Source organism: Hibiscus syriacus, unplaced genomic scaffold, assembly GCF_006381635.1.
Source record: "Hibiscus syriacus cultivar Baekdansim isolate YM2019G1 unplaced genomic scaffold, ASM638163v2 tig00019229_pilon, whole genome shotgun sequence".
Classification (NCBI taxonomy): domain Eukaryota; kingdom Viridiplantae; phylum Streptophyta; class Magnoliopsida; order Malvales; family Malvaceae; genus Hibiscus; species Hibiscus syriacus.
The window spans coordinates 29,781-55,767 of NW_024062468.1; the positions used below are offsets into that span (position 1 = coordinate 29,781).

The 25,987-nt window shown below is 33.7% G+C and overlaps 1 protein-coding gene and 2 pseudogenes across 1 annotated transcript; 1 reads left to right on the forward strand and 2 right to left on the reverse strand.

Moving 5' to 3' along the window:
- Positions 1-1,173: 1,173 nt before the first annotated feature.
- Positions 1,174-9,340, reverse strand: LOC120209571 (annotated as a pseudogene).
- Positions 9,341-12,118: 2,778 nt separating this feature from the next.
- Positions 12,119-19,598, reverse strand: LOC120209570 (outer envelope protein 64, chloroplastic-like). The gene is made up of 13 exons (XM_039208547.1): positions 19,279-19,598; positions 18,229-18,381; positions 17,685-17,809; positions 17,354-17,479; positions 16,160-16,342; positions 15,930-16,074; positions 15,323-15,491; positions 14,699-14,833; positions 14,398-14,598; positions 13,105-13,232; positions 12,961-13,012; positions 12,528-12,597; positions 12,119-12,397 (listed from the first exon to the last, which is right to left on the reverse strand). Exons 1-13 carry the CDS (start codon positions 19,479-19,481, stop codon positions 12,315-12,317), a joined length of 1,773 nt encoding a protein of 590 aa, XP_039064478.1. The 5' UTR covers positions 19,482-19,598; the 3' UTR covers positions 12,119-12,314.
- Positions 19,599-19,610: 12 nt separating this feature from the next.
- Positions 19,611-24,564, forward strand: LOC120209566 (annotated as a pseudogene).
- The last annotated feature ends 1,423 nt before the right edge of the window (positions 24,565-25,987 follow it).

Sequence of the window (25,987 nt, forward strand, 5' to 3'; positions counted from 1 at the left end):
ATGGTTTTCTACTTTCTTTTACTCAATATTCAAATGTTGATTTTATAAATAATCACGAATGATGGTCCACAACCGAGTGTTGTAATTAATTATGTCTTCCACGCCACCTGCAAATTATTATTATTGCTTTAATGCATGGAAGTTCAGCACGCAAAGTTTGATTTATATATATATGCAAAACAAAATTATATTTTCAGAGATTTAAGATTATCATTAATATACTTTCTTCTCTTTATATTCATATAATAATTTAAAATAATCTTTCCGGACAAAACAAGTGAACCGCTCAAGATTGATAAAAACTATATTCAAATTTAATTAGAATTATTTATATTATTACTAATCAAAAAGGTTTATTTGCAATGACTTTTGTCATTTGATTTCCTGTTAGTCTCTACGACGATAATATTTTTGAGGTTATTATTTCTATTAAACCGTACAAGGATTGTCTACGGAAAGACCGAACGGCCATTCTCTTTTGCAAAAACTAATGCTTTTTTCTCTAATATGTTGTAATCGTATTATGTTGTAATCGTATTAAAAATAAATTCTTTAATTAAACTTTTCCATTTTCTACTCCTTTCTGATTCCCTTCTATTTCTCTACTGATGCGAGATTCAGGAAAAAGAATGCCGACTTACTTTTATCATGCAATTAAAGCTGAAATAAATGATTTTAAAAGTGCGAGAAAAGATTCCATTTAAGTCTATCCAAATCTAATTATAAGCTTTTCAGTGATCTTTGTGCTAAATAAAAGTAGCCGTCATGTTTGCCATGCACTGTACGCCATCTACCATAAACATCAAATTCAACTATGATTATTTAATTTTAATAATCTAAATCAAAAGTTTTTTTATGCGAAACATAAATGTCAGGTTGTTATGCCTACCTTTCTTATTTTTTTATTGACATGCTTGATTCCTATGGAATTGACTTTGCTATGATAATGCTGCTGCTGTGTATTAATTGGGTATGATAGTTTTTGTTTTTCCTGTTTAATGATTTAAATAAAGATGAATTTGATGGTTGCTAAGATCCATCATCACATGTGGATGGCTTTGCAAAAGAGGTTGGAGTAAAATGATGATGGCTCAAAATTGTTTAATTAGCTAGAGAAAGACTATAGTTTTTACTACAGATAAGCTTTTACAAAATTCAGTATCTAGTCATGAGTCCATGTCTCTGACCTTTGAAATCGAGGCTCATTGGGTCCCTCAACTCATTCTTCATATCCCCAATAAAATGTAATATACAAGCGGCATGGGCAATGCTATTAGCATCCCAAATATAACACTGCAATTCAAGGCACAACAAGCATTAATTGGTCACAGCAGTTAATTGCCGTAGTAAGAGCAAAGCGTAAGAAGCTTTAATCAAGAATAAAACACTGACGCTGTGCTGAGAATATCAGGGTGCAGGCTGTATTCCTTAGCAAAGACGAAGGGGACGATTCCTTGAGGGAGAGCTGCCTGTTTTTTTGGTTTAGTAACCAAAACAAAGAGGCACAGTTAGAATTATTCTATTTCATTAAAAACCGTTAATAGTTTTGTTTGTTTAATTAACTGGTCACATTGATTTTACAGTTATTTAATGTACTGGAAAAATAAGATTATCTTGATAGTAAGTAAATAAAGCAGCGAATATATAATATAAGATGACCTGGACAATGCCAAGACGTAAGAGGACGCCACGAAGGCCAACAGCAATGGAAGCGGCTACCATGACAGTTGGACCTGTAAGGAATCTCACGGCCATAGCAAAAGCTGCAACCGAATTCCCACATGCTATGATCCTTGGTTGCAATGCCATGAACAGCCCTGTTTATCCACATTTAAAAAAAAAAAAACCAAAAGACACTTTCATCATCATATCAAATCCAAGACAAAAACTGACCAATAAAGCAAAAGACATGCTATATACACACACACACACAGTACAGAATAGTCAGATTCCCCTTGCTCAACATCAACACATTATCATCACACCACTCCACACTGTTTTTCTTACTTTGCTTGCTTTATTACAACACTGTAATGATCATCAAGAGTGGGAGTGTCGGGAAGACAGAGATTCTGTTGTTTCGAAGTAAAAAAAAAAGGTTGCGTAATTTACTGACCGAGACTAAACATGGCCATGCCAAGGCCTGCATCTGACAGAATCGAAATGGACTTGGCTATAATCGCAGGCATTTCTACGTTCCACCTACAAGAAAAAATAAATAAAGTTCAAGTTAAACACACGCACAGAGTTTGTATGTGGAATAGGTTTGAGGCCTGAACGAGATTAGAGACCACGTGAGTCCTATTAAGCTTGCATAGGTGTTGGGGTTCCTTATATGCTTTCTCCAAATCATGATGAGTATGAGCCTTGTCATCACCGTTGTTGGAGGCATTGTTTTGGGCTTGGCTTGGCAGTGCCATCGCCCACAACTTTTTCACCATCGTCTCCGTTCAATCCTCCCTTAGCAAAGCTCAAGTCCTCTCTCTCCATGTACTCCTCACCATTCTCCTTGTGCCCTTCAGCTGCAACAAAACAAAGTACCACCATAACAACCATCATTAATCTTATTGCGTAAGCAAAATATATATATACCTTTCCCTTGGGAGACGAGCAATCTGACTTAATGATGATGGGCACCAAAGACATCGGATACAGGAGAGGCACTGGAACTCCAAACAAACACGGGAAGACCTTCAGACTTTTGGTGGGGCTGAGCATTAGGCTTCTTCGCATTTGCATTGGAGAACATAGCGGGATTAGGAGGCGGGTAATTGACACCATCATAGTTGGAATGCCTGGGAGTTGCACCGAAATTAGAGTTGCGTCCCCCAGCCATCATGGAGTAGAAATCGGTGTGATTGAAGCTGGAGCCTCTGGGTATTGGGTTTCTGGATGATTGCAAAGAGTAAATCTCGGCATTGGTTAGATCGGAAGGGCGTGAAGTTGTGGAAGAAAAACCATGGGAATGGGACCTTCTGGACAAAATATCTGATCTTGAGGCATTGGACTTTCTCACAGTAACATGAAGCTTACCATCTTTCATCTCAGCTTCCGTTTCCAGAGGCTGTCGACTGTCAAGTGACATGACATCCGAATCCACATGGATTGAGATAATAGAGCCAGCGATGTGGGGAAATTACTCAGAGATGAGCATTCTGGGTGCTCTAAATTAAAACAGAAAAAACATCAAAGTGTACCAGATAATGCATTGAAGGACGACTATCTGCACCATTAAGCTCCCGGAAAAGTCACCGTACATGCCATTAAGCAAAGGAATGCCCATAACCAAAGTTTTGGGAAGCGTAGAGAGCGAGAAATGTTGAAAATTCTTAATAATGCACCGAAAATGCATGGCATAAATTGTTGAAAAAAGAATGAAATTTGTCAACAAAAAAAAGGGCACCGAATGTAGGCTAGTTAAAATGTACTGTTTTTTGTTGAAATTTTGGTAAGGGAAAATTACCAAATTTAGTCCCTGTACTTTAAAGTATTTAAAAGATTAATCCTTAAGTTTCAACTGTAAATACCCTAACCTAGGCCTGTAAATGAACTGAACGTTCAGCGAACCGTTCATGAACCGTGCGGCGGGAAGTTCGCTTATGTTCGTTTATTTATTAAAAGAACGAATATGAACAAGATTTTGCGTTCGTTTAATTAAATGAACGAACACGAACAAAGGGCTTGTTCGTTCATTTACGTTCGTGAACGTTTGATTATATGTTCGTTTATATTTGTTCATTTATGTTCATTTATGTCGGGTCATTTATGTTCGGTCATTTATGTTCGTTCATTTATCTTAGAACAGACGACAAGTTGAATATGTTACGAAGATTATTGAAGTTGTTTGGATTTCAAGAAGATTGTTTTGTTGAACAAATTAACTTTAAGACTTTATTATGTTCATATAGCTTATTTATGATTTATGTATATTTTTGTCGCATTTAAACAAATTAACTCTAAAGTTGCAGATTATATTAATGAATTTTAAGTTGTTATTCTTGTTGTTTACTTTTTTTTACATTCATTTGTTGTGCTCGAATAAGTTTATTTTTTGTGTTTGTGTTATTAGTTTATGTTCGTTTATTGTGTTCGTTTATGTTTATTTATTATGTTCGTTTATGTTCGTTTGTTTGTGTTCGTTTATGTTCGTTCGTTTGTGTTCGTTTATCATTTAAATGAACGAACGTGAACGAATTGTTATTGTTTTCTCCTTGTTAGATCGAGAGAAGTTGTAATTCATATTTTCTCATTGTGAAATTCTTCTACCTTTGCCCGTGGTTTTTATCCTATATTATTTAGGGGTTTTCTACGTAAAATTTGTGTCTTTTTTATCTTTATTTTTATTTTTTTCAAATTGTCAGTTGCAATTTTACTCTATCCGATAGCCGTATTCCGTAACAATTGACATCAGAGCTAGATTTGAGTGTGTAATATCTACTCATTGTCTTTGTGGTTGCCACCAAAAGGTTGATCCTCCAACATAAGAAAGTAAGAAGGTATTACCCATTCTTTGAAGGTTCCAGAGAACTATTCACGATAATGAAATAGTGAGAGCCATCCGTATTAAAAGTTATGGCAGCGAAATTTGATATTGAAAAGTTCAATGGAAGAAATTTCTCATTGTGGAAATTGAAGATGAAGGTCATCCCGAGGAAAGACAGTTGTCTAGCAGCTATCAGTGAAAGACCGATAAATTTCACAGATGACAACAAATGAATCGAAATGGACGGGAATGCTATGACAAACTTTCATCTAGCATTAGCAGATAAGTATTGTCAAGCATCGAGAAGAAGAAGACAACTAAGGAGATATGAGATCATCTCATCAAACTGTATGAGGCCAAATCGTTGCACAATAAAATTTTCCTTAAGAGGAAATTGTACACTCTCCGTATGTCAGAATCTACTTCAGTTACGGAGCACTTAAACACACTAAACATTTTATTTTCTCAGCTTACATCCTTAAGATGTACAATGGGAGAACAAGAACGTGATGGACTTCTACTTCAAAGTCTACTTGATTAGTATGATCAACTTATCATCAGCTTGACAAACAATAATGTCACCACTCTAATCTTCGATGACGTTGCAGCTGTTGTTCTACAAGAAGAAAATCGGCGCAAGAACAAGGAAGACAGACAAGTAAATCTACAACAAGCAGAAGCGTTGACAACGATGAAAGGAAGATCAACAGAACGTGGCCAAAACAGCAGTCACAAACATGGTAGATCAAAGTCGAGAAGCAAGAAGAATTTAAAGTGCTACAACTGTGTAAAGAAGGGTCACTTGAAGAAGGATTGTTGGAGTCTAGGTAAAAACTCCAATCCACAAGGCAATACCGCAAACACTTCAGATGATGGAGATGTTCTATATTGTGAAGTGTCAACCACCGTGGAAGGTAGAAAGAGATTTGCAGATATATGACTTATTGATTCAGGAGCAACATATCACATGACCTCAAGAAGAGAATGATACATCATTATGAACCTGTCTCAGGAGGATCTGTGTATAGTTGCAATGATCATACCTTAGAGATCGTTGGCATTGGAACCATCAAATAGAAAATGTATGATGGAACAATTAAAGTTGTTCGAGATGTGCGGCACGTGAAAGGCCTGAAGAAAAATTTATTATCCTACGGATTATTGGATAATAATGCAAGCAAGATTGAAACACAGAAAGGAATCATAAAGGTGTTCCATGGAGCGCTTGTGGTGATGAAAGGCAAAAAAATAGTTGTAAACTTGTACATACTGAAGGGAGAGACTTTGCTAGAAGGAGAAACATATGTTGCCTCATATAGTTCAGATTCTGCAATGCTATGACATCATAAACTTGTACACATGTCAGAACAAGGAATGAAAGTTCTTGTGGAGCAAAAGCTACTTACAGGCCTAACAAATGTATCACGTACTTTGTGTGAGCATTGTATAACAAGTAAGCAACACCAGTTGAAATTCAACACGTCCAATTCTAGAGGCAAAAGTGTTCTAGAATTGGTTCATTCTGACGTATGGCAAGCACCAGTTACATCCCTAGACGGAGCAAAATACTTTGTCTCATTTATTGATGACTACTCTAGGAGATGTTGGGTATACCCTATTAAGAAGAAGTCAGACGTATTTTCAACTTTTAAAAACTTCAAAGCGCGGGTGAAACTTGATTCTGGAAATAAGATCAAGTGTTTCAGAACATATAATGTAGAAGAATACACAAGTGAAGAATTTGATGACTTTTGCAGGAAAGAATGCATAAAAAGATAGTTCACAGTGGCGAACAATCCTAAAAAAATGGAGTGACAGAGCGGATGAACATAACCTTGTTAGAAAGAACAAGAGCAATATTAAGGGTTGTAAGCCTAGAAAAATCATTTTGGGCAGAAATAATCAATACCGCTTGTTATTTGGCGAATCGAGCTCCATCAATTGTAATAGATCTAAAAACACCAATGGAGATGTGGACTGGTAAACTAGCTGATTATTCAAACCTCCATGTATTTGGAAGTATTGCGTACGTGATGTACAACTCCCAAGAAATTTCAAAGTTAGATCCAAAATCCAGGAAATGCAAATTCTTAGGGTATATTGATGGTGTAAAGGGATATCACTTGTGGGATCCCTTTTCCAATAAAGTGATCATCAGCATGGATGTTATCATTGTAGAAGATAAACTACAAAGAAAAGAAGAAGATGATAGCACTGAAAAGTCAGAGACTACACAGATACATGTGGAAAAGGAGTTTGAACAAGGAGATTCTTCTGAAGAAGAACCAGCATATGATAAGCAAGAACCAACACATGATGAGCAAGAACCAGAGAGTTCTGAAGCTCCAACAACTCGTCAATCAGATCGTGTGAGAAGACGTCCCAATTGGCACTCATATTATGTTATAAAAAGAAATATTGCATATTGTCTTTTAATAGATGACGTTGAGCCATCAACATTCCAGGAGGCAATAAACGAGTCAGATGCTTCACTATGGATGATGGCGATGCAAGAACAAATTGGATCCCTTCATAAAAATAATACATGGGACCTTGTGCCACTACCACAAGGAAAGAAGCCAATTGGTAACAAATGGGTCTTCAAAATCAAGCAAAATGGTAACGATCAAGTTGAGAGGTATCGTGCAAGACTAGTGGTCAAAGGATATACTCAAAAAGAAGATATTGATTTCAATGAAATCTTTTCTCCTGTGGTTCGACTAACAACAGTTCGAGTAGTCTTGGCAATGTGTGCTACATTGAATTTACATCTAGAGCATCTAGATGTTAAAAAAAAATTTCTTCATAGAATCTTGAAGAAGAGATTTATATGCTCCAGCCTTAAGGTTTTGAAGAAAAAGAAAAGAAGAACTTGGTTTGCAGGTTGAACAAATCTCTATACGGTCTAAAGCAGGCGCCGAGGTATTGGTATAAGAGATTTGATTCCTTCATTATGTGCCTTGGATACAACATACTTAATGTAGGCCCTTGTGCTTATTTCAAGAGGTTTGGTGATAACGATTTTGTTATATTGTTGTTGTTTGTGGATGACATGTTGGTTGCATGACCTAACAAATATCATATTGACAAATTGAAGGCACAACTGGCTAGGGAATTTGAAATAAAGGACTTGGTATCAGCAAACAAGATTCTGGGGATGCAAATTCACCGAGACAGAAGTAATAGGAAGATTTGGCTTTCACAAAAGAATTACTTGAAGAAGATCTTGTCACGATTCAACATGCAAGATTGTAAGTCAATTTCTATCAATCTTCCTATTAACTTTAAATTAGTCTCCAATATGAGTCTTAGCAGTGAAGAATATATTGTTGAGATGTCTCGAGTACCGTATGCATTAGCAGTGGGAAGTTTAATATTCGTTATGATATGCACAAGACCAGACATTGCACAAGCAGTGGGAGTGGTTAGTCGGTACATAGCGAATCCATGCAAAGAACATTGAAATACAGTAAAGAGGATTTTGAGATACATCAAAGGGACCTCAAATGTTGCATTATGTTACGGAGGATCACATTTACTTATCAATGGGCATGTTGATTCTGACTATGCAAGGAATTTGGATAAAAACAAATCTACTACAAGATATGTGTTTAAATTTGCTGGTGGAGCTATAAGCTGGGTTTCAAAATTGCATTCAGTTGTGGCTACGTCCACAACAGAGGCAGAATATGTAGCAGTTACACAAGCCAGTAAAGAAGCAATTTGGTCGAAGATGGTATTGGAGGAGCTTGAGCACAATCAAGAGTATGTTTCTCTGTTTTGTGATAGTCAAAGCGCCTTGCATCTATCAAGGAACCCAACATTTCATTCAAGGACAAAGCACGTACGAGTTCAGTACCATTTCATTCGTGAAAAGGTGGAAGAAGGGAAGGTAGATATGCAGAAAATCCATACCAAAAACAACATAACAGATTTCATGACGAAGGCAATCAATGTTGATAAATTTACCTGGTGTTGATCCTCTTGTAGCCTATCAGAAACGTAAGCAACATGATGGTACAAGGTATAAAGAATGATGTGAAGATATGATTGTTTTAATCAAATCTTCAAGTGGGAGATTGTTGAAAATTCTTAATAATGTATCGAAAGTGCATGGCAGAAATTGTTGAAAAAAGAATGAAATTTGTCAAAAAAAGGGCACCGAATGAAGGCTAGTCAAAAGGGGTTGTTTTTGTTGAAATTTTGGTAAGGGGAAATTACCAAATTTAGTTATTGTAATTTGAGGTATTTACAAGATTAGTTCTTAAGCTTCAACTATAAATATCTTAACTCATTTAGTTTCAAAATCATCCCAAATCATTCTAGCTTTCTCCCAATATTAGGAAATTTAGAGAGTTTTCTTAAGAGTTGTTTTCTCCTTTTTATCAAGAGAGAAAGATCGAGAGAAATTGTAATTCATATTTTCTCATAGTGAAATTCTTCTATCTTTGCGTATGGTTTTTACCCTATATTATTTAGGAATTTTTCACGTAAAATTTGTGTCTTCTTTATCTTCATTTTTATTTTTTTCAAATTATCAGTTGCGATTTTACTCTATCCGATAACCGTATTCCGCAACAAGAAAAAGGTGATGATCCATTCCAAGCAACCCCTTCTGCTCACTTTGATCCAAATAGCAAGTAATACAAGAATAATAATCTTTTGGAGAGTGTCAGTAGCTAAGAAGCGAAAGTTTATAGCGTAGGGATTGTTGGAGACGATGAAGTGAAAAGAGAGGAGAGGAACGGCAAAGAGAGCAACAAAGCGGTTGATGCAGGAACACTGGTCGGGATTGAATATCTTCCACTATTTCAAAGACCCATATGCTAAAGTCATGGCCACGTAACGTGGAACCATAGCTGTCATGACATGGTAGAAATCTAAAAAAAATTATCATCTTGGCCGGGAAAGAAGAAGAAGAAAGAGAAGGCTTGGAAGGAAGAAACAAAAGGAATGGGATGTGGCTAGGCTAGGCTAGGCTTGAAAGGAAGAAACAAAGGGAATTGGATGTGTTAATGAGGTTATCAAAGGGGGGCAAGTGGGGTGAGGTGGTAATAGCACTCCCCAAAGCAAACTACAGGGGGATTTGCTTTATTTCAATTCAGGCTTTGAAATTTTGCCTTTTTATTTATTTATAATTTCTGGTTGGTTAACTTCTTGGTATTGTATTTGATGCTCCATATATCTATATCATCTGCGGGAGAAGAAAAAAAATAAAGGCAATTTGGTGGGGAAGGTACTGTGTCTTCCAATCAATGGTATACTCTGTTTTGGAGACACATTTTAAGCTTTTTGCAAACGTTAAAAGAAGCCCTTCACCTTTTGCAGATTGTCTTTTCCACAACTGGATTCTAGACATTTTCTAATTCTAAACCCATATTATTTAGTACTCAGGTAAATTATATTTTTAGTAATGAAATAAAATTTCAAAATTTCAAAAAATGATATTATATAAAATATACTTAATAAACTTTAACACCTAAATTTTTATATAAAGGAATCAGTTATTGTCAGAATAAACTTGAACAAATTTGTAAAATTTTCGTTGAGCAAGTGTTGATTAGATTGCATTTTATGTGAGAGCATAACCTAATTGTATTAATACAAAATTTAATGATGTCTGGTATAATTTATCTAAAAATAATTAATATGGACGAGTCAAAACAAATTTGATTAACATATAATAATTTAATTCGAGTAAAACGAAACTCCAAAATTACTGGTGGGATTAAATCGTTTTGGGGAGATATGACAAAAGTGCCCAGATAAGGATGTGGGAATGTTTAATTTTTAATCTAATGCACTCATTCGATTAATTTTTAATCTAGAGTGTTTTTTACTAGGTTTTGGGATCTCTCGACGGTGTTAATTATTTCTTGGGGTTTAGGGTTTAGGGTTTAGGGTTTTTCTGCAAAATTATTTTTTAAAATCCTAGAATATAATATACGTATAGGATTTTAAAAGGGTCAAAACGCATCAGAAAGTGCCAAGTGATAATTGGTAGACATAATTGTATTGTGTAATTTAATGCAGAAATAATTTTATAGAAAATATTTAAAAATTTTCTAGATTCGTAAAATATCCTTAAATATTTACGTTTCAGACACCCTTTGAGATAATATTCCCGATCTAATATCTTTTGCAGAAAGGCGCGACACATGCACCTTCCATCCCACCGACCCAACTGACTGTTCACACCATTCATCCCATCCTATAAATACCCTACTCTCAACTATTTTCACCACACCAAATCCTCTCAAAAACCAAACCTCATTCAAATTTTATTTATAAGGTATATTTTGTTATATTTAATATTTTGTTAGTATTTTATTTAATTATTTTATTATTTAACTTTTTTATTATTTTATTTAAATATTTTATTTTTTTACAGTTATAAGATGGAAAGTTGTCTGTTTCGTTTGGATGGAAATCTGTATAAGTTAACGGAAACAATGATGTTGAATATATGTACTGAAACGACGATATTCTTCTAGTTGAGAGGATTGATGTGAATGTTTACGAGTTGAGAGCGTATTTATAGTAGAGAAAAAAAGTTTAAAAGCGGTGTATAGGCCGCGCCTTTCTGTAAAGGGTGTTAGATCGAGAATATTATTTCAAATGGTGTCTGAAACGTAAATATTTAAGGAAAATGTGCTTTTTTTTTGTAAAATCGCCAAAATTGCACAGTAAGCAAAAAAATTAACTAAAGACCCGAGTAATCCATGTATAAAAATTTTAGCCCAAAGACGCCGAGATATCCTAAGATCTTTAAATGATTACTGTAGAAAATACGTTAGATAGTAAAATTATGTTAAAAATATGTTAGTTTGAAAATTAAACACTCGTATCACTTTTGCCATCTTGTCCTATCACGTGGTGTCCAATTTTTCGGGGAAAGGTAAAAAGAATAGTAAATTTTGCAGTATACAACATTAGATTCTTTAACAGAAAGGATAGAACAAGGCGTGTCGGATTGCAGTCCGAGAGTCATGACCTTATTAATCCATTTTAACCTTAAGAAAATGCATTGCAGCATGAGTCAAAGCAATCAACTACTAGGCACTAGAGGTGCACAAAAAATCCGAATATCCGATTTTGGGTAAAAAATATCCGAAACCGGATTTTGAAAAAATCGATTTTTTTAACCGGATCGGATATTTAAAAACCGGATAGTATAACCGGTTTGAGAAAAAATTGAACGACTGGTTTTTTTACCGGATTAAAAACCGATTTTTTTCAAACCGGATAAAAAACCGGTTTTTTATCCGAAAAAATCCGGTTTTTTTTAAAAAACCGGTTTTTTGCAAACCGAAACCGGTTACACCATCCGACCCTCTAAACCGGTTAAAATCCGAGCCGGTTTTTTAAAATCCGGTTTTTGGGTTGGGAGAAAAAACCGGATCGGTTTTTATCCGATCCGGATCGGATTAAAATCCGGCTTATGTGCATCTCTGCTAGGCACTTGAGTTGCCAAGAAACACACTCCATTTTTTTCACAGAGATTTTAGAAATACGACCAATTCAAGCGAAGCTCAGAGTAGTAATAATAGGATCAATATTTGATATACTTTGATGATAAAAAAAAACATGAAACTTAACAAGGCTTGTTTCAACTAAAAAATTTGACTACGACGATAAAATTCAATATGTAGGAGCAAAAGGCATAGTATTATACAATAATACAAGTAATATTATAGGGAACAAAACTGAACTAATAATAATACCTACTAACGACATAAAATGATGGCATCTCTTGAGACCTTAAGAAAACTGCAAGACTTGGAATAAAAATCAATTCTGCATTGTAATTTCGTTTTTGGCTTCCAACCAGCTACTGAAACACCTTCCTTAATCTCTCAGCAGAAAGGGCTGCTCTTTTATTGGTTGGCTCAAGCACCAGGGCATGACTAAAATCTGCACTCCAAAAGTACCATCATTGTTACTTCAGATATCCAACACGATTGAAAGTCCTCTATAGAAACAATGCTACAACTAAGCATCAAGCTGTCGTTCTAGAGTCCAATACTAATACATAAAATCTTACCCTCAATTGCCTCCTTATAGTAACCAAGCATCTCCCTAGCAGTGCCTCTTCGTAAATATGCCTTTATATTCTGATAAGTAGAATAGAAGAACAATTTATTGTCATACAGTCAATAGAATAACAAACAACATTCAATGATAACAGTCATGGTCGAAACTATGATTTTGTAGTAAAATTCAATCAAAGGTGATCCATAAAAAATGCCATGTGTAAATTATAAAACAATTATACAACCAAAACCATTATATTTTGAAGGATTTAGAAAATTAAGGATTTAAAGTTATTTCTTAAAAAATAAAGGAAAATAAAAATCCATGCATCCATTGGATGACGGATTTCTTGGGTAGACCCTAAAATGGTAATCAGATGAAACCTTAGGAACCTAAAGCTAAAAAAGAGGAATAATATGAGCACTTATTTTTAAAGAAATTACCTTTTTATCTAGGTTGATGGCTTTGGTACAATCTGCTTCTGCTTGGAGGAAACTGAATGAAAAATAAAAAATAAAAAATAAAAAAATTGAAATACCAATAATAATACTAAATGGAAGGAGTCAATTCTTAGAATAAAATATTACCTTCCTAGTTCTAGATATGCTGCAGCCCTGTTGCTATAGTATGTTGCATTATTGCCACTAAGCTTGATAGCTTCAGTATAAAACCCAATAGCCTTCTGCCATTGTTTATCTTTGTATGCTTGGTTACCCTAAAACGTTACGAATTTATTTAAGACGGAGGAGAAAATGTGCAGGAAGAAAAACAAAACAGGTTGTGTACCATTGCCAACAATACTATACCAATAAACTAGGGTCCAAGTAACAATATGGGGACAAACATTTAACAAACATCAGATAGACATACACCAAGCCTTAGTGAATAAGCTAAACAAGTGGGCAAAAAGCAAATAAGTAAATATATACACAATTTAACTAAAGCACAAACAATTCTTTGTTCCTTTTCAAAGTTAACAGGAAGCACTGTGATCAAATCTCCTAAAGCTAAAAATAATTTTCCAAGCAATCATACGCTTTATAGTCCTCGCAAGTAATTGCCTTATGAGTCATAATCTACACATTCTCAAGAAAAAAAAACCTCAAGAAGAAAACAAGGATACAATTTACATTGGAGCCACCATGCTTCATCTTGATGGTCCAAACAAGACAACCATTAATCAGTCTAATTCAAAATATCTATACTTCTTGAAAATCATTTGCTTGGTTTTATCCTACCAGATCAGACAATTTCAATAGGAATTACTAGAAAATTATTCAGCTTCACCATTTCAAAACCTGAAGTCCACTTCTCTACAATGGGAAAATGATACAGGACATCAAAAATAGAAAATCAAATGATCAAATTACTTGAGGATTTTGACCAAAAAAGAAAAAAAAAAAGGTTCTATTTCATTCATAAATCATTCTTGGATCTTTATCGAAATCAATCTTTGTTTGTTTATCTAGCTTGAAGAGTAGCCCATAAACACTATTATCATCAATTCTATCTTCCTTCCTTCGTTTCTTCGTAACATTTAAATCTCAAGTATCTCATTATATCATCTTTACCCTCTCCCTGGTTCTTTTCATCCCTATGACTCGTGGCACATCAACTTCTATATCAGCCATTTCAAAAAAAAACCTTATATGTCCGTTACCTTAAAAACAAACATGATGTTTTGGTAGATATACTAGATACATACCATAATAATATTAATTTGGAAAAAAAAGCAATAAATTGTCTTCCAATTATTATCAAAAGAAAAATCAATTATGACGAGAATTAACAGCCAATATATTCTACATCGAAGATTAAACTTATTGATATAACCCAGATTAATTACAAGAGGGTGAAAACTTGGCAAAGATGACACTGACCTTTTCTTTAACAGCCTCAGCAGAATGTTCCTGCTTGACAGTATTTTGTGTCAATTTAGACTTATCAACAGTATCAGCATGCTCTTGTAGAGACGAATATAAAGTCTGTACTGTATCCAGTAAAAATCTATCACCCCCATGTCTGGCTACGAAGGACACAGAAACCGGGCACTTATCATAATATCCAAGTGGTAGTGAGACCTGAATCATTAATGAAGTACACAATTTTATTTATTTATTTTTTAAAAAAATTCTTGAACTAATTCTGCTTTTTGTACATCAATATAAGAGAGAATTTCACCTGACAGCATCCAGAGATGCTAGCAATACTCAACAGACTAAAAACACAATTCTTGTAGTCATCTGAGAAGATTTCCTTGCTACCAAGTTTCGGAGGAGGATAAGCAGTGGTAGGAATCACCAGAATTCCATCATCCTAGCACAATAAATATAGAACCACCACCCTCAAATAAAATAGTCCAATAAAAAACAATAAAAATAAGAACAGCGCAGATGCACACTGTTACATGTATGCTATCTACCTAGAGTAAAAAAGTAGAAAATATAGTATAATAATTAAAGATAAGAGCCAACATACATAGCAGTGAATCATAAAATAAGGGGTAAGAAGACAATCACAAATTTTATGTAAAAACAGAATATAGACCTGGTCTATAGTTAAAGCTTAGTTGAAACTTAGATGATCAAGGAATAATAATATATTAATATGCTTGGCACAACCGTCTTTTAACTGCATTCTAGAAAGGATATTAAAAAGTTGAATTGAAATTACATACGAGATAAGTTACTTTCTTAAGAATTGAAATAATATGCAAGAAAAATTGCTTTTCTGAACTTAAACAGGAAACAATTGTTAAACTCGGAATGTATCCCGACAACAAAAGAATCAGAGAGGACTCCTTACCTTCAAAAGATCACTGACAGCAAAACGCATCTCAGCCCTAATCGATTTGCAGATTTCAATCTCCTTATTTGTCATATCCACTGATTCTTTTATTTGTGCAGAGATGGCAGAATCAAGAACTGGCTTTTCGGAATTAATCCATTCTCCATGCGCACATTTAAACTCATATCTAAATTAAGAAAGCGTACAAAAAAATATCAATCAAGCCAAACACTCCAATGGTATTAAACAAAGAGCTACAATAGCCTCATTAAAGACTACCAGATAGATCAGTTACAGCAACCAATAGATCCCGTGCACTTACAATATTCAACAGCAATCACAGAGAAGACACCAATTGGCACGTCAAAATTCCATAAATGCTAAATGTCCTAACTCCCCCCACCAAAAAAATTCTTACTTCATGGTTCAAGTCAAAATTAGTAAAACGAAAAAATGGAAGGGGAAGGTGTTCAGAAAATCACACAACAAACTGCAGAAGAATGTAAACCATAAAGTATTGCACACTTATGGGGAAAACTAGGAGAGAAAAAAGGCAAATCCTTCAGCGTAGGAAATGACACCAAATGTTAACACGTGCACATACACCAATAGGATGAAATATCACCTTTGAAGAAACTGCGCCACATTTGCAAGCAACCTTAAGGATGAAATTTCTGAATCACCATTTCTTTTCAGGCTACAGAACTCCTTCAAGCTTGGGACCTTAGAACTGAAGTACTTCTCAAGATTTTCATGCTTCAAACCTTGTCCTAACATAAAATAAAGTTATCACTTTTCATTCAGCTGTAAACAACAAAACAGAACAAATTAATTTACATAAGCTCTTTAACATACTTCCAAAATGCTTCTCAGTGGAATTAATCACCACTCGTGAAACTCTGTCTGCTGGAATCTTTAGCAGTTGAAAACAATCATCAGTTAATACAATTTGCTTAGGATTGCATTGAACGGAATATGGAAGTTGCAAGAGCACAAGCCCAACTCGACGTAGAACATTAGGATCCTTAGCAAACAATCCTGCAATAGTAGTTTCACAGGCCAAATATAATAAAGTTGAACAAGTGTAGAATAGAATAGTGACAAGATTCTGGTTATCTAAATCACAAGAAAAGTAGAAACATGAAAATTAAATTAAAGAGAATAGAAGCGCAAAAGAAAATACAGTGCCCAATCAGCAAATGACAGATTGATATTGATTAATCATACGATATGCGATCATCACCTAATACATCTCTGCTAAGAGCCTAAATTCAGCTATGTGATGTACAAAGAACACTATGCTTGGATTGTGGGAAGATGAGGGAAAGGAATAGGCAAGTGACCAAAGAAACTACGCCTTGCTTAGTTATTCCTTAAATTAATGGAAAGGGAGTGGGGTTGAGCACTCCTAATTTTCCAATTACCCCAATTTGGAGAAAAGATGGGAGGAAAGGAAAGGCTTGAATAATTCAGTCATTCCATAACCTTATAACTCTGTGTGTGTGTGTGTGTTTAATTTTCAAATACCACTATAATCTTCAAATGTAGCAATCAGTGACATTAAAATCTTCAAACAACTCATTCACCAACTATTTTTGCAGTCAAAAAGTTTAGTTCTTATCTTCTTTTTAAATCCATGCTTGGATCTTAAAATCCATTTTTCAGGGGGGAAAAAGGGAAGAAACAAGGATATACAAGTTTATAATTATCCTAACAAAAAAATTTAGGTTCTTGAATTAGTTAGAAACATTATCATTTAACAAGCATATATACATTAAAAAATTCCTTCTTTTCCTACTAAGTTCAGAGGAAAACAACAGAAAGCAAAGAAAATTGCTTTCATGACACTCAAATCAAAATATGGAAAAACAACTTGAGCATGTTATGAAGCTTCTTTTGTACAAGGAAATAATCTAAGAAACTTGAATCAAATCATAACCACTTTTAATGACACTCAAGTCAAGATAACGGTAAATCCCCTTATGCCATACAGCAACATCTAAAATTTTGTATTGCATAACACATCATTTGATAATCCTTCATACTTACCAACCGTATCGAGGCTTGATGAAACAGGTATATTTCCAGTGTTAGAAATAACACCATACGAGGGTCGGAATCCAATAACACCACAAAATGCTGCAGGTACCCTCACACCGCCTAGGGTATCAATTCCTACTCACAGAATGTTATATGAAAAATTTGAGCCAATTTTATGAAGGATTTTCTAAAATATTATATTATACAGAATCACAAATATCTCATCATGTTTGATCAAACTGATGCTTTATGAAAATCAAACTTCCATTCAATAGCAATATTATAATCCCAAAGATTGCTACTTGTAAGAAAATAAAGCAGTTAGAGGTACAAAGCTCACCCAAGGAGAAGTCCACAAAATTAGCAGCAACAGCAACAGCCGCTCCACTAGAGGATCCACCTGGAATGCGTGCAGGTGCAGCCGGATTGGTTGGTGTGCTATAGTGCTTATTCTCTCCATGGATACTGAAAATCAAACATGCAAAAGAAAGCTAGCATTTTGCAAATCTTAAGAGCCAAAATATTAAATTGCGTCTGATGACTTCTTCCAAAAACAAGATGGATTTCCAACTTTAGTATATACGGCGCCACATATTCCTTGAGTCTTATAGCTGATAAAATATAGAGGAAAGGATTTGGCTCCACTTGCAATATAAGAGGGAAAGAGAAGGGAGAACGTTACAACCTTGTCTGGTAAATAAAATGTCAAAATAAGTGTAACTCTATCTTATATTAAAAAATTAACAAGTAACCATTCCCTCTAAACTCTCGCTCCTTTTCTCTTTCCTTTACATCCATTTCTCTTAATTCCTACAGTACACATTGTTGTAAACCACTAAGCCTAAAGCCTGCTGTTCAGGTAAACAGTTTGCAACAGCAAGTACCTGTATGCCAGTTCATCCACAACAGTCTTCCCAACACAAGTGGCACCCCCTTCAACAAGGGCCAAAACCACAGGAGATGTGCGAGAAGATGCTTCATGTGTCCTCAACCAGTCTGGATGGCCAAACCCAGTCACATATCCTTCAATATCAAATCTGAGAAGTGAATTATATATCAGCCATTAGAAGCCATGTAGATATCGATAAATACAATATTGAAAATATGAACGAGCAAACTAATCCCACATGTGTGTCTCACATAGATAACCCGAAGAGACAACTAAAATCTTAAACAAGGAGTATACCAGAAAATTGAACTGAATAACAAATTGCAAACCAAAGCTCTGAAATAAGTTACCTTTAACAAGTTCATAAATATTCACGATAGCAGAGAAAATAACATTTAGGCTATTCCTTTACTTCCTCACAAAGTCACATGTAGACATAAACATCCAAATTGAACTGTTTAAAAAAATAATGTTTTGATTAAAATAAGAATTTTTTTCATTTTTAATAATCCATTTTTCAAATTCATTAGTTTATATATATATATATGTATTACAAACCGTTCTATATACATTCCTAAAACCAAAGCATGTATAAAAGAAAGAAAGAAACCTTTATTAAGGTTCATGAATTCAAATGACAGCGTCTTTCTAGTATAAAGAGAAAGATAGCTTGACAAAACTGAATTAGTAACGAACAAAAAGGAAATAGTTTACACTCCACTAAGTTCAACGACCCTACGGCCCTCTATTGGCAGCTGAAACCATAAAGCAAAACTACCCCAAAAACAATTTTAATTTCTTTTTTTCCTTAAAGAATATAGATGCCATACATATTTAGCATTAGCCTTAATCACTTATGTGAGAAAATAAATGCAGCAGTCAACAGTGACAACTAAACAAAAAATAAAATAAGTTACATTAATTTCCGATTCCCATCACTCCTCGATTAACAGTGGCAATAAAATAAGAAGAAATAAATTGATTAGTTTCCACTAGCCCAAAACCACAACAGGCACAAAGACATAAAGAGGGGAAAACAGCATACACGTCAGAGACGGCGAAACTGAGACCGGTGAGAGGGTGGGGAGCTTTAGGAGGAGCAGGCTGAGGAGGCGGAAGCAGCTCTAGCTTCTGAATAAAAGCCCCAAAGTCAGCTTTAATGGTTTTCTTAAGCTTTTTGGTTACAAGCAAAATCCCAGCTAAACCCAAACTTAGCAGCACCCAGAGATTGGCGGCGTGAGATGCCATGGGGGCCGCCGTCAGGCCCTATAAATTTTTAATGGGAAAAGAAACGAAAACGATTACGATAAAATAAAAGAGAGAGAGAGAGAGGGAGACGCGAGGGTTAGGGTGGGTTCTGAGGATATTTGGTAGTGCATGGATGAGGCCGCTGTATTTGAGATTTCTACTTCCTCTAAGGGATTTAGTACTGAGTCTAGTGAGTTACGTGCGTGTGGTGTTCATTTACTTGTTTAATTGTGCATTCGGTATACTCATTTTCTTCTTCTTCTAGTGTTTAAAATTCAAGCTTTTACTATGTGATAAGGTGTCATATTTTTTATATAAAAGAAAAAAAAGTTAATATTACGAAAACAATAAAAAAATATTATATTATCGTGTTTAAATTAATGCGTCAAAATAAAAGATATAATGATAAATATAATTTTTTGTGTTTAATTTTAATTGTGAGGTTTAATTTATATTAAAGTTTTTAATTGATTATTTAATTTAAATTAACATATATTTCATTTATTTATTCAAAATGACTATTTTGATCAATAATTTACTTCAATCAATTTAAATTACAATTAAATATATTTGTAAATTTAAATTAAGAATAAAATTAAATGAAATAAGTTTTTTAATTAAATTGAATTTAGGTTTTTAATGATTAGCAAATTTAATAAAATCACACTAAGAGTCCGTTTGTTTCACTGAAAACATTTTCCGGAAAATATTTTCTGTAAAATGAATTACTTTTTTTAAAACATATTTTCTGAAAAACGTTTTACGATGTTTGGAAGATATTGTTTAAACCCTTTTTTCAGATGATTTTTTTTAAAAAAAATTATTTATTAAAAATATTAAATACAATAAATAATATTATTTATCATAAACTTAATATTATTATATTTAAAATATTAAAATAATTTATTTATTTTTAAAATATTATTTTTATATTTTTATTAATAAAAGTATTAATATTGGTATATTTTATTGAAATAAAAATATTATAAATTATATTAATTATTTATTAAAGTAATAGTGTTATACAAATATTAATTATTATATTTTAAATATCTTTATTAAAATATTATTAGATTATTATATTAATATTAAATATATAAATAATATTATTCATTATTAATAATTTATTTCTATGAAATTAATAAATAATATAAATTTTATTAATAATTTATTATATATTATTAAAATAAAAATATAATATCTTATATTATTATAATATAATTGATTATTTTACTATAATATTAAAAATAAAATATTATATTATTAGAAATATTAATAAATATATTTTAAATATTTTAATAATAAATATTTTACTTAAAATGTTATTAAAATATTTTATTAATATTAAATTTATAAAATAAAATTATTTTAAGTACTTACAAAAAATTAAATTGTAAATCATTTTCTAAAAAACACTAGAAAAATTTTATTGACCAATAAAATATTTAACGTTGACTAATTAATTTTATTCTAACCAGTACTGAAAAATAGGAAAATATTTTTTTAAAAAAAATGTTTTAGCCTACTATAACCCTGTTTCAGTTAATTTCTTTATCTAAAACCCTAAGAAAATCGAAGTTTTCGGAACAGCTTTCATTTCGATGGCCACATTACAAAATTTCCTCTCATCTTCTTTAAATTGCAGTCTACCAAAGAAAATGGCAGCTTCAACTTTCTTGCTGTTCAGCTCCTCCCTCATCCGTGCTCGCAAACCCTTCTTTCTTTCTTTTTCCTCCTCGCCCTTTCCCGCCGCTACATTTCCTCTGCTGCCGCCCTCGACACGCTTAATTCCAACAGCGCCGCCGCTGAGCCTCTCGATTCGGCTCCCCAATCCCATCCCTGACCCGAATGGGTCACTTTCATTAACAGGTTAAAGTCCAAGGGTTACTTTGTTGAAGCTAATAATTCTGCCGCTTCCGATTCTGCCAATGAATATAAAGACATGAATTTTGTCAAAGACGCTTGCATCTGCTTTTCTCGCGACCGTTTCGATCATTTCAAGTAACGAGTTCTTTCTCTTTTGGCTTTGCTGCAATTAGCTTATTGCCACTTCCATTTCTCCTACAAGTTAACTCTTAAGTTCTTTTTGCTTCTTGTTTTCTCAATCTTTTTTTTTGGTTATTTGGATTGACCTCTTAAAACGGTCTTTACTAACACGTGTAAAATTATATATTTGATTAAAATTAATATTCAATTGGTTGAATGTAAATACAAAAGCTATCTTTGCATTTCCGCCCTTCTAAATACTAGTACTATGCTTACATGCCTGGAAAGTTAAAAGAAATTATAATTCTGATGATTCGTAAGGGGCAATGCAGATTATCTGTTCTGTTTCAGTAAATTTATATATAATCAATATGGTCATAAATTTGACTATCACGGTTCCATTTAATGCAGATTGTTGTCTACTGATGATATTGAAACGGTTGTTGGAAGTGGATGTTCTAATCTTTTATGGAAGCCCGTTAATTCAGCTAAAAGGTTGAGAGCCCATGTTCAGCTCGATGAAGGGGATGTATGCTGTTTTCCCTTAGCATCAAATTCTTTATCTTTAACCGTTTATTTCACTATGAACGAAATATGCTCTTCATATGCTATATCTTTGGTTGTTTAATTTATTTGTTTTTTGAGGACTCCTGTTCATGGAAAACCGACCTAGAGTGATGCCAGACTGAAGCATTTTTCTGCAGGTTTGTAGTGCTTGCAATCTGCGTGGTTCTTGTGATAGAGCTTACGTGACACTAAAGGAAGCAGAAGCAACTGCCCGTACTGTGGACATTGTGCGCTTATTATTATCCTATGCCCTTGATCCCCTTGTTATTTCCGAGGAAGGGAAACTTCCTGGTAGAGAGCGTATTGATGCATCTGCAAGGAATCCACTTTCAGACTTGACAAAATTGAGTGACACATCATGCAATGCTGAGCTTCTTAAATCTCTTGCTAAAGCTCCTCCCAGTCACTGGCAATGATGATGAAGAGTTTACAAATGTTGAAATGAAGAGAGGAGATTGGATGTGTCCCAAGTAAGTTTTTTTTTTTTATGAAGCATAGTTGCTGTTGAGGTTATTGCTCGTGATCTTGTTGAACAGAAAGTAAATGGTTACAAATTTTATTCACCTATGAATTTGCATTCTGAAATCCCGACATACTTTTTTTTATTAATGAAATCCCTACATACAATTTCATAGTTATAAGACATTTTGCTTGTTAATTGCAGGTGTAATTTTTTAAACTTCTCTAAAAATCTGCAATGCCTAAAATGTAAAGAAAATGGCCCTAAAAATGTTCGTGGTGATGAAATTGAGATGAAGAAAGGAGATTGGATTTGTTCGCAGTAAGTTCTCATTTATCTTCTTATCTGTCATCATCTATCATTTAACGCTTTCTAAGTATACTGGTTGCTCGTTCAGTGCTCAATGGGTGAGAAAGTCGTTTTATATTATAGTACATTGTTATGTACTTCCTCTTTGTTGGTTAAGAGATTTCATAATAATGAGAAAATTTACTTAATATATTTACAAATTTGTCCGAATGACATATTGACACAAGAATTTATATTATAATAAATATTTATTTATTTTAGTTGCATTAAAATTAGAAGTATTTGGGATGGCTAGTATTATAAGTTTCCTTTATTAAATCTAGGGCTAATATTAAATTATATTTGTAACCCTAGTATAAATAAGCTGTAAAAATATTACAACCACAACTTATCATTATTACTTTCTTTGAATTAAAAAAAAAAATTAGAGGGTTTTTTTGACCCAAGTTTTTCTTGAGTTCCATCTCCTTTCCTACTCATTTGTTTAGTCTTGTTTCTTTTGATTACTGTTGTTTTTCTTCGTAACCACATCACGTATGTTGAAATGAATGAATACAGTCTCAAATATCTTTATATTATGGTTAGTTGGTTGGTTAAAAAGTTTGACTTGCGGTGCTTATGGTTAATTTACGATCTACTACAATAGGTGGGAATTATTTTTTTGACAACGGTCAGACTATTTATTGATTCCACCTTGACTATTATTGCTTTTATATGTTGTAGGTGCAATTTCATGAACTTCTCTAGAAATACACGGTGCTTAAGGTGTAAAGCAGTGGGTCCTAATAAGGTTGAAACGGATGTCGTTCAAATGAAGAAAGGAGATTGGAACTGCCCAGAGTAAGTAGCTTTGGTTTATGTTGTTAAGAACATCTTTTGCTTTTCAAGAATATTCATCTTCAATAAAATACTATTGAACAGAATTTATTGTGGTCCCGTGTTTATGATCTGCTAGATGATTTTGGGCATCTGTGTTTGTCCTCTTGTTGCAAATGAAGGCTCATGCATGGCGTAATGGTCATATTGGTGTCTTTTAAAAGAGAAATCAAATTATGGTTGATGGAATATTTGTTATGGACCTAGAGAAAGAATTTTATATTTTTGTTTTAGAGGAGGAATAACTTGCTTCTGGACTGCAAAATTTTTAAGTTTGATCCATTCATATTGTAGACACCCCATTTCATCCGTTCATGTGTTACATATATATTTGTATATATATAACATATAACATATTATTTATTTTGTTATTATTTTACGTGTACAGGTACATTGCAAGATCCATTACAAGGAACAAATAAAATTGTGGCCCAGCAGCCCGTCTTACAATGGTCCAGTAGTGACCTAGAACACATGACCCAAGTGAACCCTAATCTCCCAATCTCTCAGCATCGTTCGAGGACTAGGGTTTCCAGAAACCCTAGCGTGCCGCCTCCTTCGCTCAAGGTCCCCCCGCGCCGCACGTTTTGCTCCACATCCCCAACGCCGGTTTCCTCGGCAACAAACCAACAAATCAAGTCAAGAAACGTGCAAACAACAAAGACCAATATGGTTAGGACTCAAATATGTAATCTAAAAATAGGTTTTTTTCCCAGTATAAATAAGTGTAATCAAACTCGTTGTAAGGGACGGATTCACTCAATCAGAGAGAGATTACTACGTGACAAACACACACACAAGTTCACAATAGCAAACGCAAAGAGAGTCCGAACACTTGTAGAGCATTTCGAAAAAGAAATAAAAGAGATATATTTTCTTTTTTTACCTTTGATTCAGCGTATTCTTGGCTTGCATGTGGCTATTTCCCGCTTTGTGTATCTCTCTTGATTTGAAAAACATGAAAGGAAAGATCTTTGGTCGATGAATGGGAAGGGCTATCGGGATCTATCTATTTAGATCTAGCCCTCCCGAGGCCGTTTTTGAATAAACCGTTCGGCTATTTAAAATGGGGAGGGGAAAGGCTTTAAAAAAAACGAAAACTTTTTGGGTTTCGCCGCCGATCAACGACGGCGGCGAGCGACGGTCGGAATCTGGGTTCTTCAAGAACCCAGCGCCTATTCTTCAATCCTGAAGAACAAGGTAGAGCAAATTGAGAGAGGGGCACGGGGCTTCGTTTTTTGAAGAGAGAAGTGAAAAATTAAAAGAGGAAATTGGGTTATATACTGAACCCGATCCAATCCATAGACCCGACCCAAAGAGCATGGGATCCGCGCATTTTTGCTTGTAAAGGGTAAACTACGCTTTTTGACCCTACTATTTTGAAAACTTAAATTTTAACCCTCAAATCCGATTTTTAAACTCAATTATCTTTTAAATTCGGCCTCCTCTTTTGGTTTTCTTCCAATATTGTCCCCCATTGCTTTAATTGTTCCATTATCATTCTTAATTTCTCCTAAAATTGATCCCCACTTTTGTTTTCCATTCAATTCGGTCCTTTCACGTTTCATTACTATTTTTTATTTCTTTTTTTATATTAAAATGGTGTATTTTTTTATTTATATTTTTTATTATTATTCCTTTATTATTATTATTATTTTTATTATTTTAATCTATGCAGTTATATCTCTACAATATTTTATCGAGTTGTAAATATATATTTTTAATATTTTCATGCGTTTATTATTATATACATCTTGGTTATTTCTTATTTGATAATTTTTTTTTACATTATATTGTATATGCGCGTATTTTATTTTTTTATATATATTCTTTTCCTTTGATTCTCACTTTTACATGATTTTTCGCTTTTTTTCTTTTATTTGTTTTTTTATTTCCTTGATGTTCATTTTATTTCTCTTTTATTTATTAATTGTATATAGTTTATTACTATTTTTATTTTATGTTTTACTTGTATTTCTATTTTTTTAATCTTTATTATCATCATGTTGAATTCCTTATTCTTTCTCTATTTTATTCACTTTCGTTTTGTCCCCTCTAACACGTTTTTCGACTTTTGTGAGGATACACCTTTAAAACAATCAAATATAAGTAATTTGGATCGTTATTTTTACCCTTTTAATTTAGACTACAATTTTCTTAGTTAAAGACAACTAGAAATTACACAGTACCGAAAGGGCAGTTCAAGGGTGCTAGCACTTCCTTGACTGTAACCGACTCCCGAATCCGACACATCAATGGTAAAACGCAGATCAGGTAAGAAATAGGGTACACGATCAACCCATTTTGA

Bases quoted from the DNA above. Each gene is read 5' to 3' on its own strand.
- LOC120209570 (XM_039208547.1), bottom strand. From the start codon at position 19,481: ATGGCATCTCACGCCGCCAATCTCTGGGTGCTGCTAAGTTTGGGTTTA. The intron at 14,599-14,698 runs GTGAAATTCTCT...TTAATGATTCAG, and splicing joins GCATCTCTGGATGCTGTCAG to GTCTCACTACCACTTGGATA. The intron at 12,398-12,527 runs GTAAGATTTTAT...TTTGGAGTGCAG, and splicing joins CTATAAGGAGGCAATTGAGG to ATTTTAGTCATGCCCTGGTG.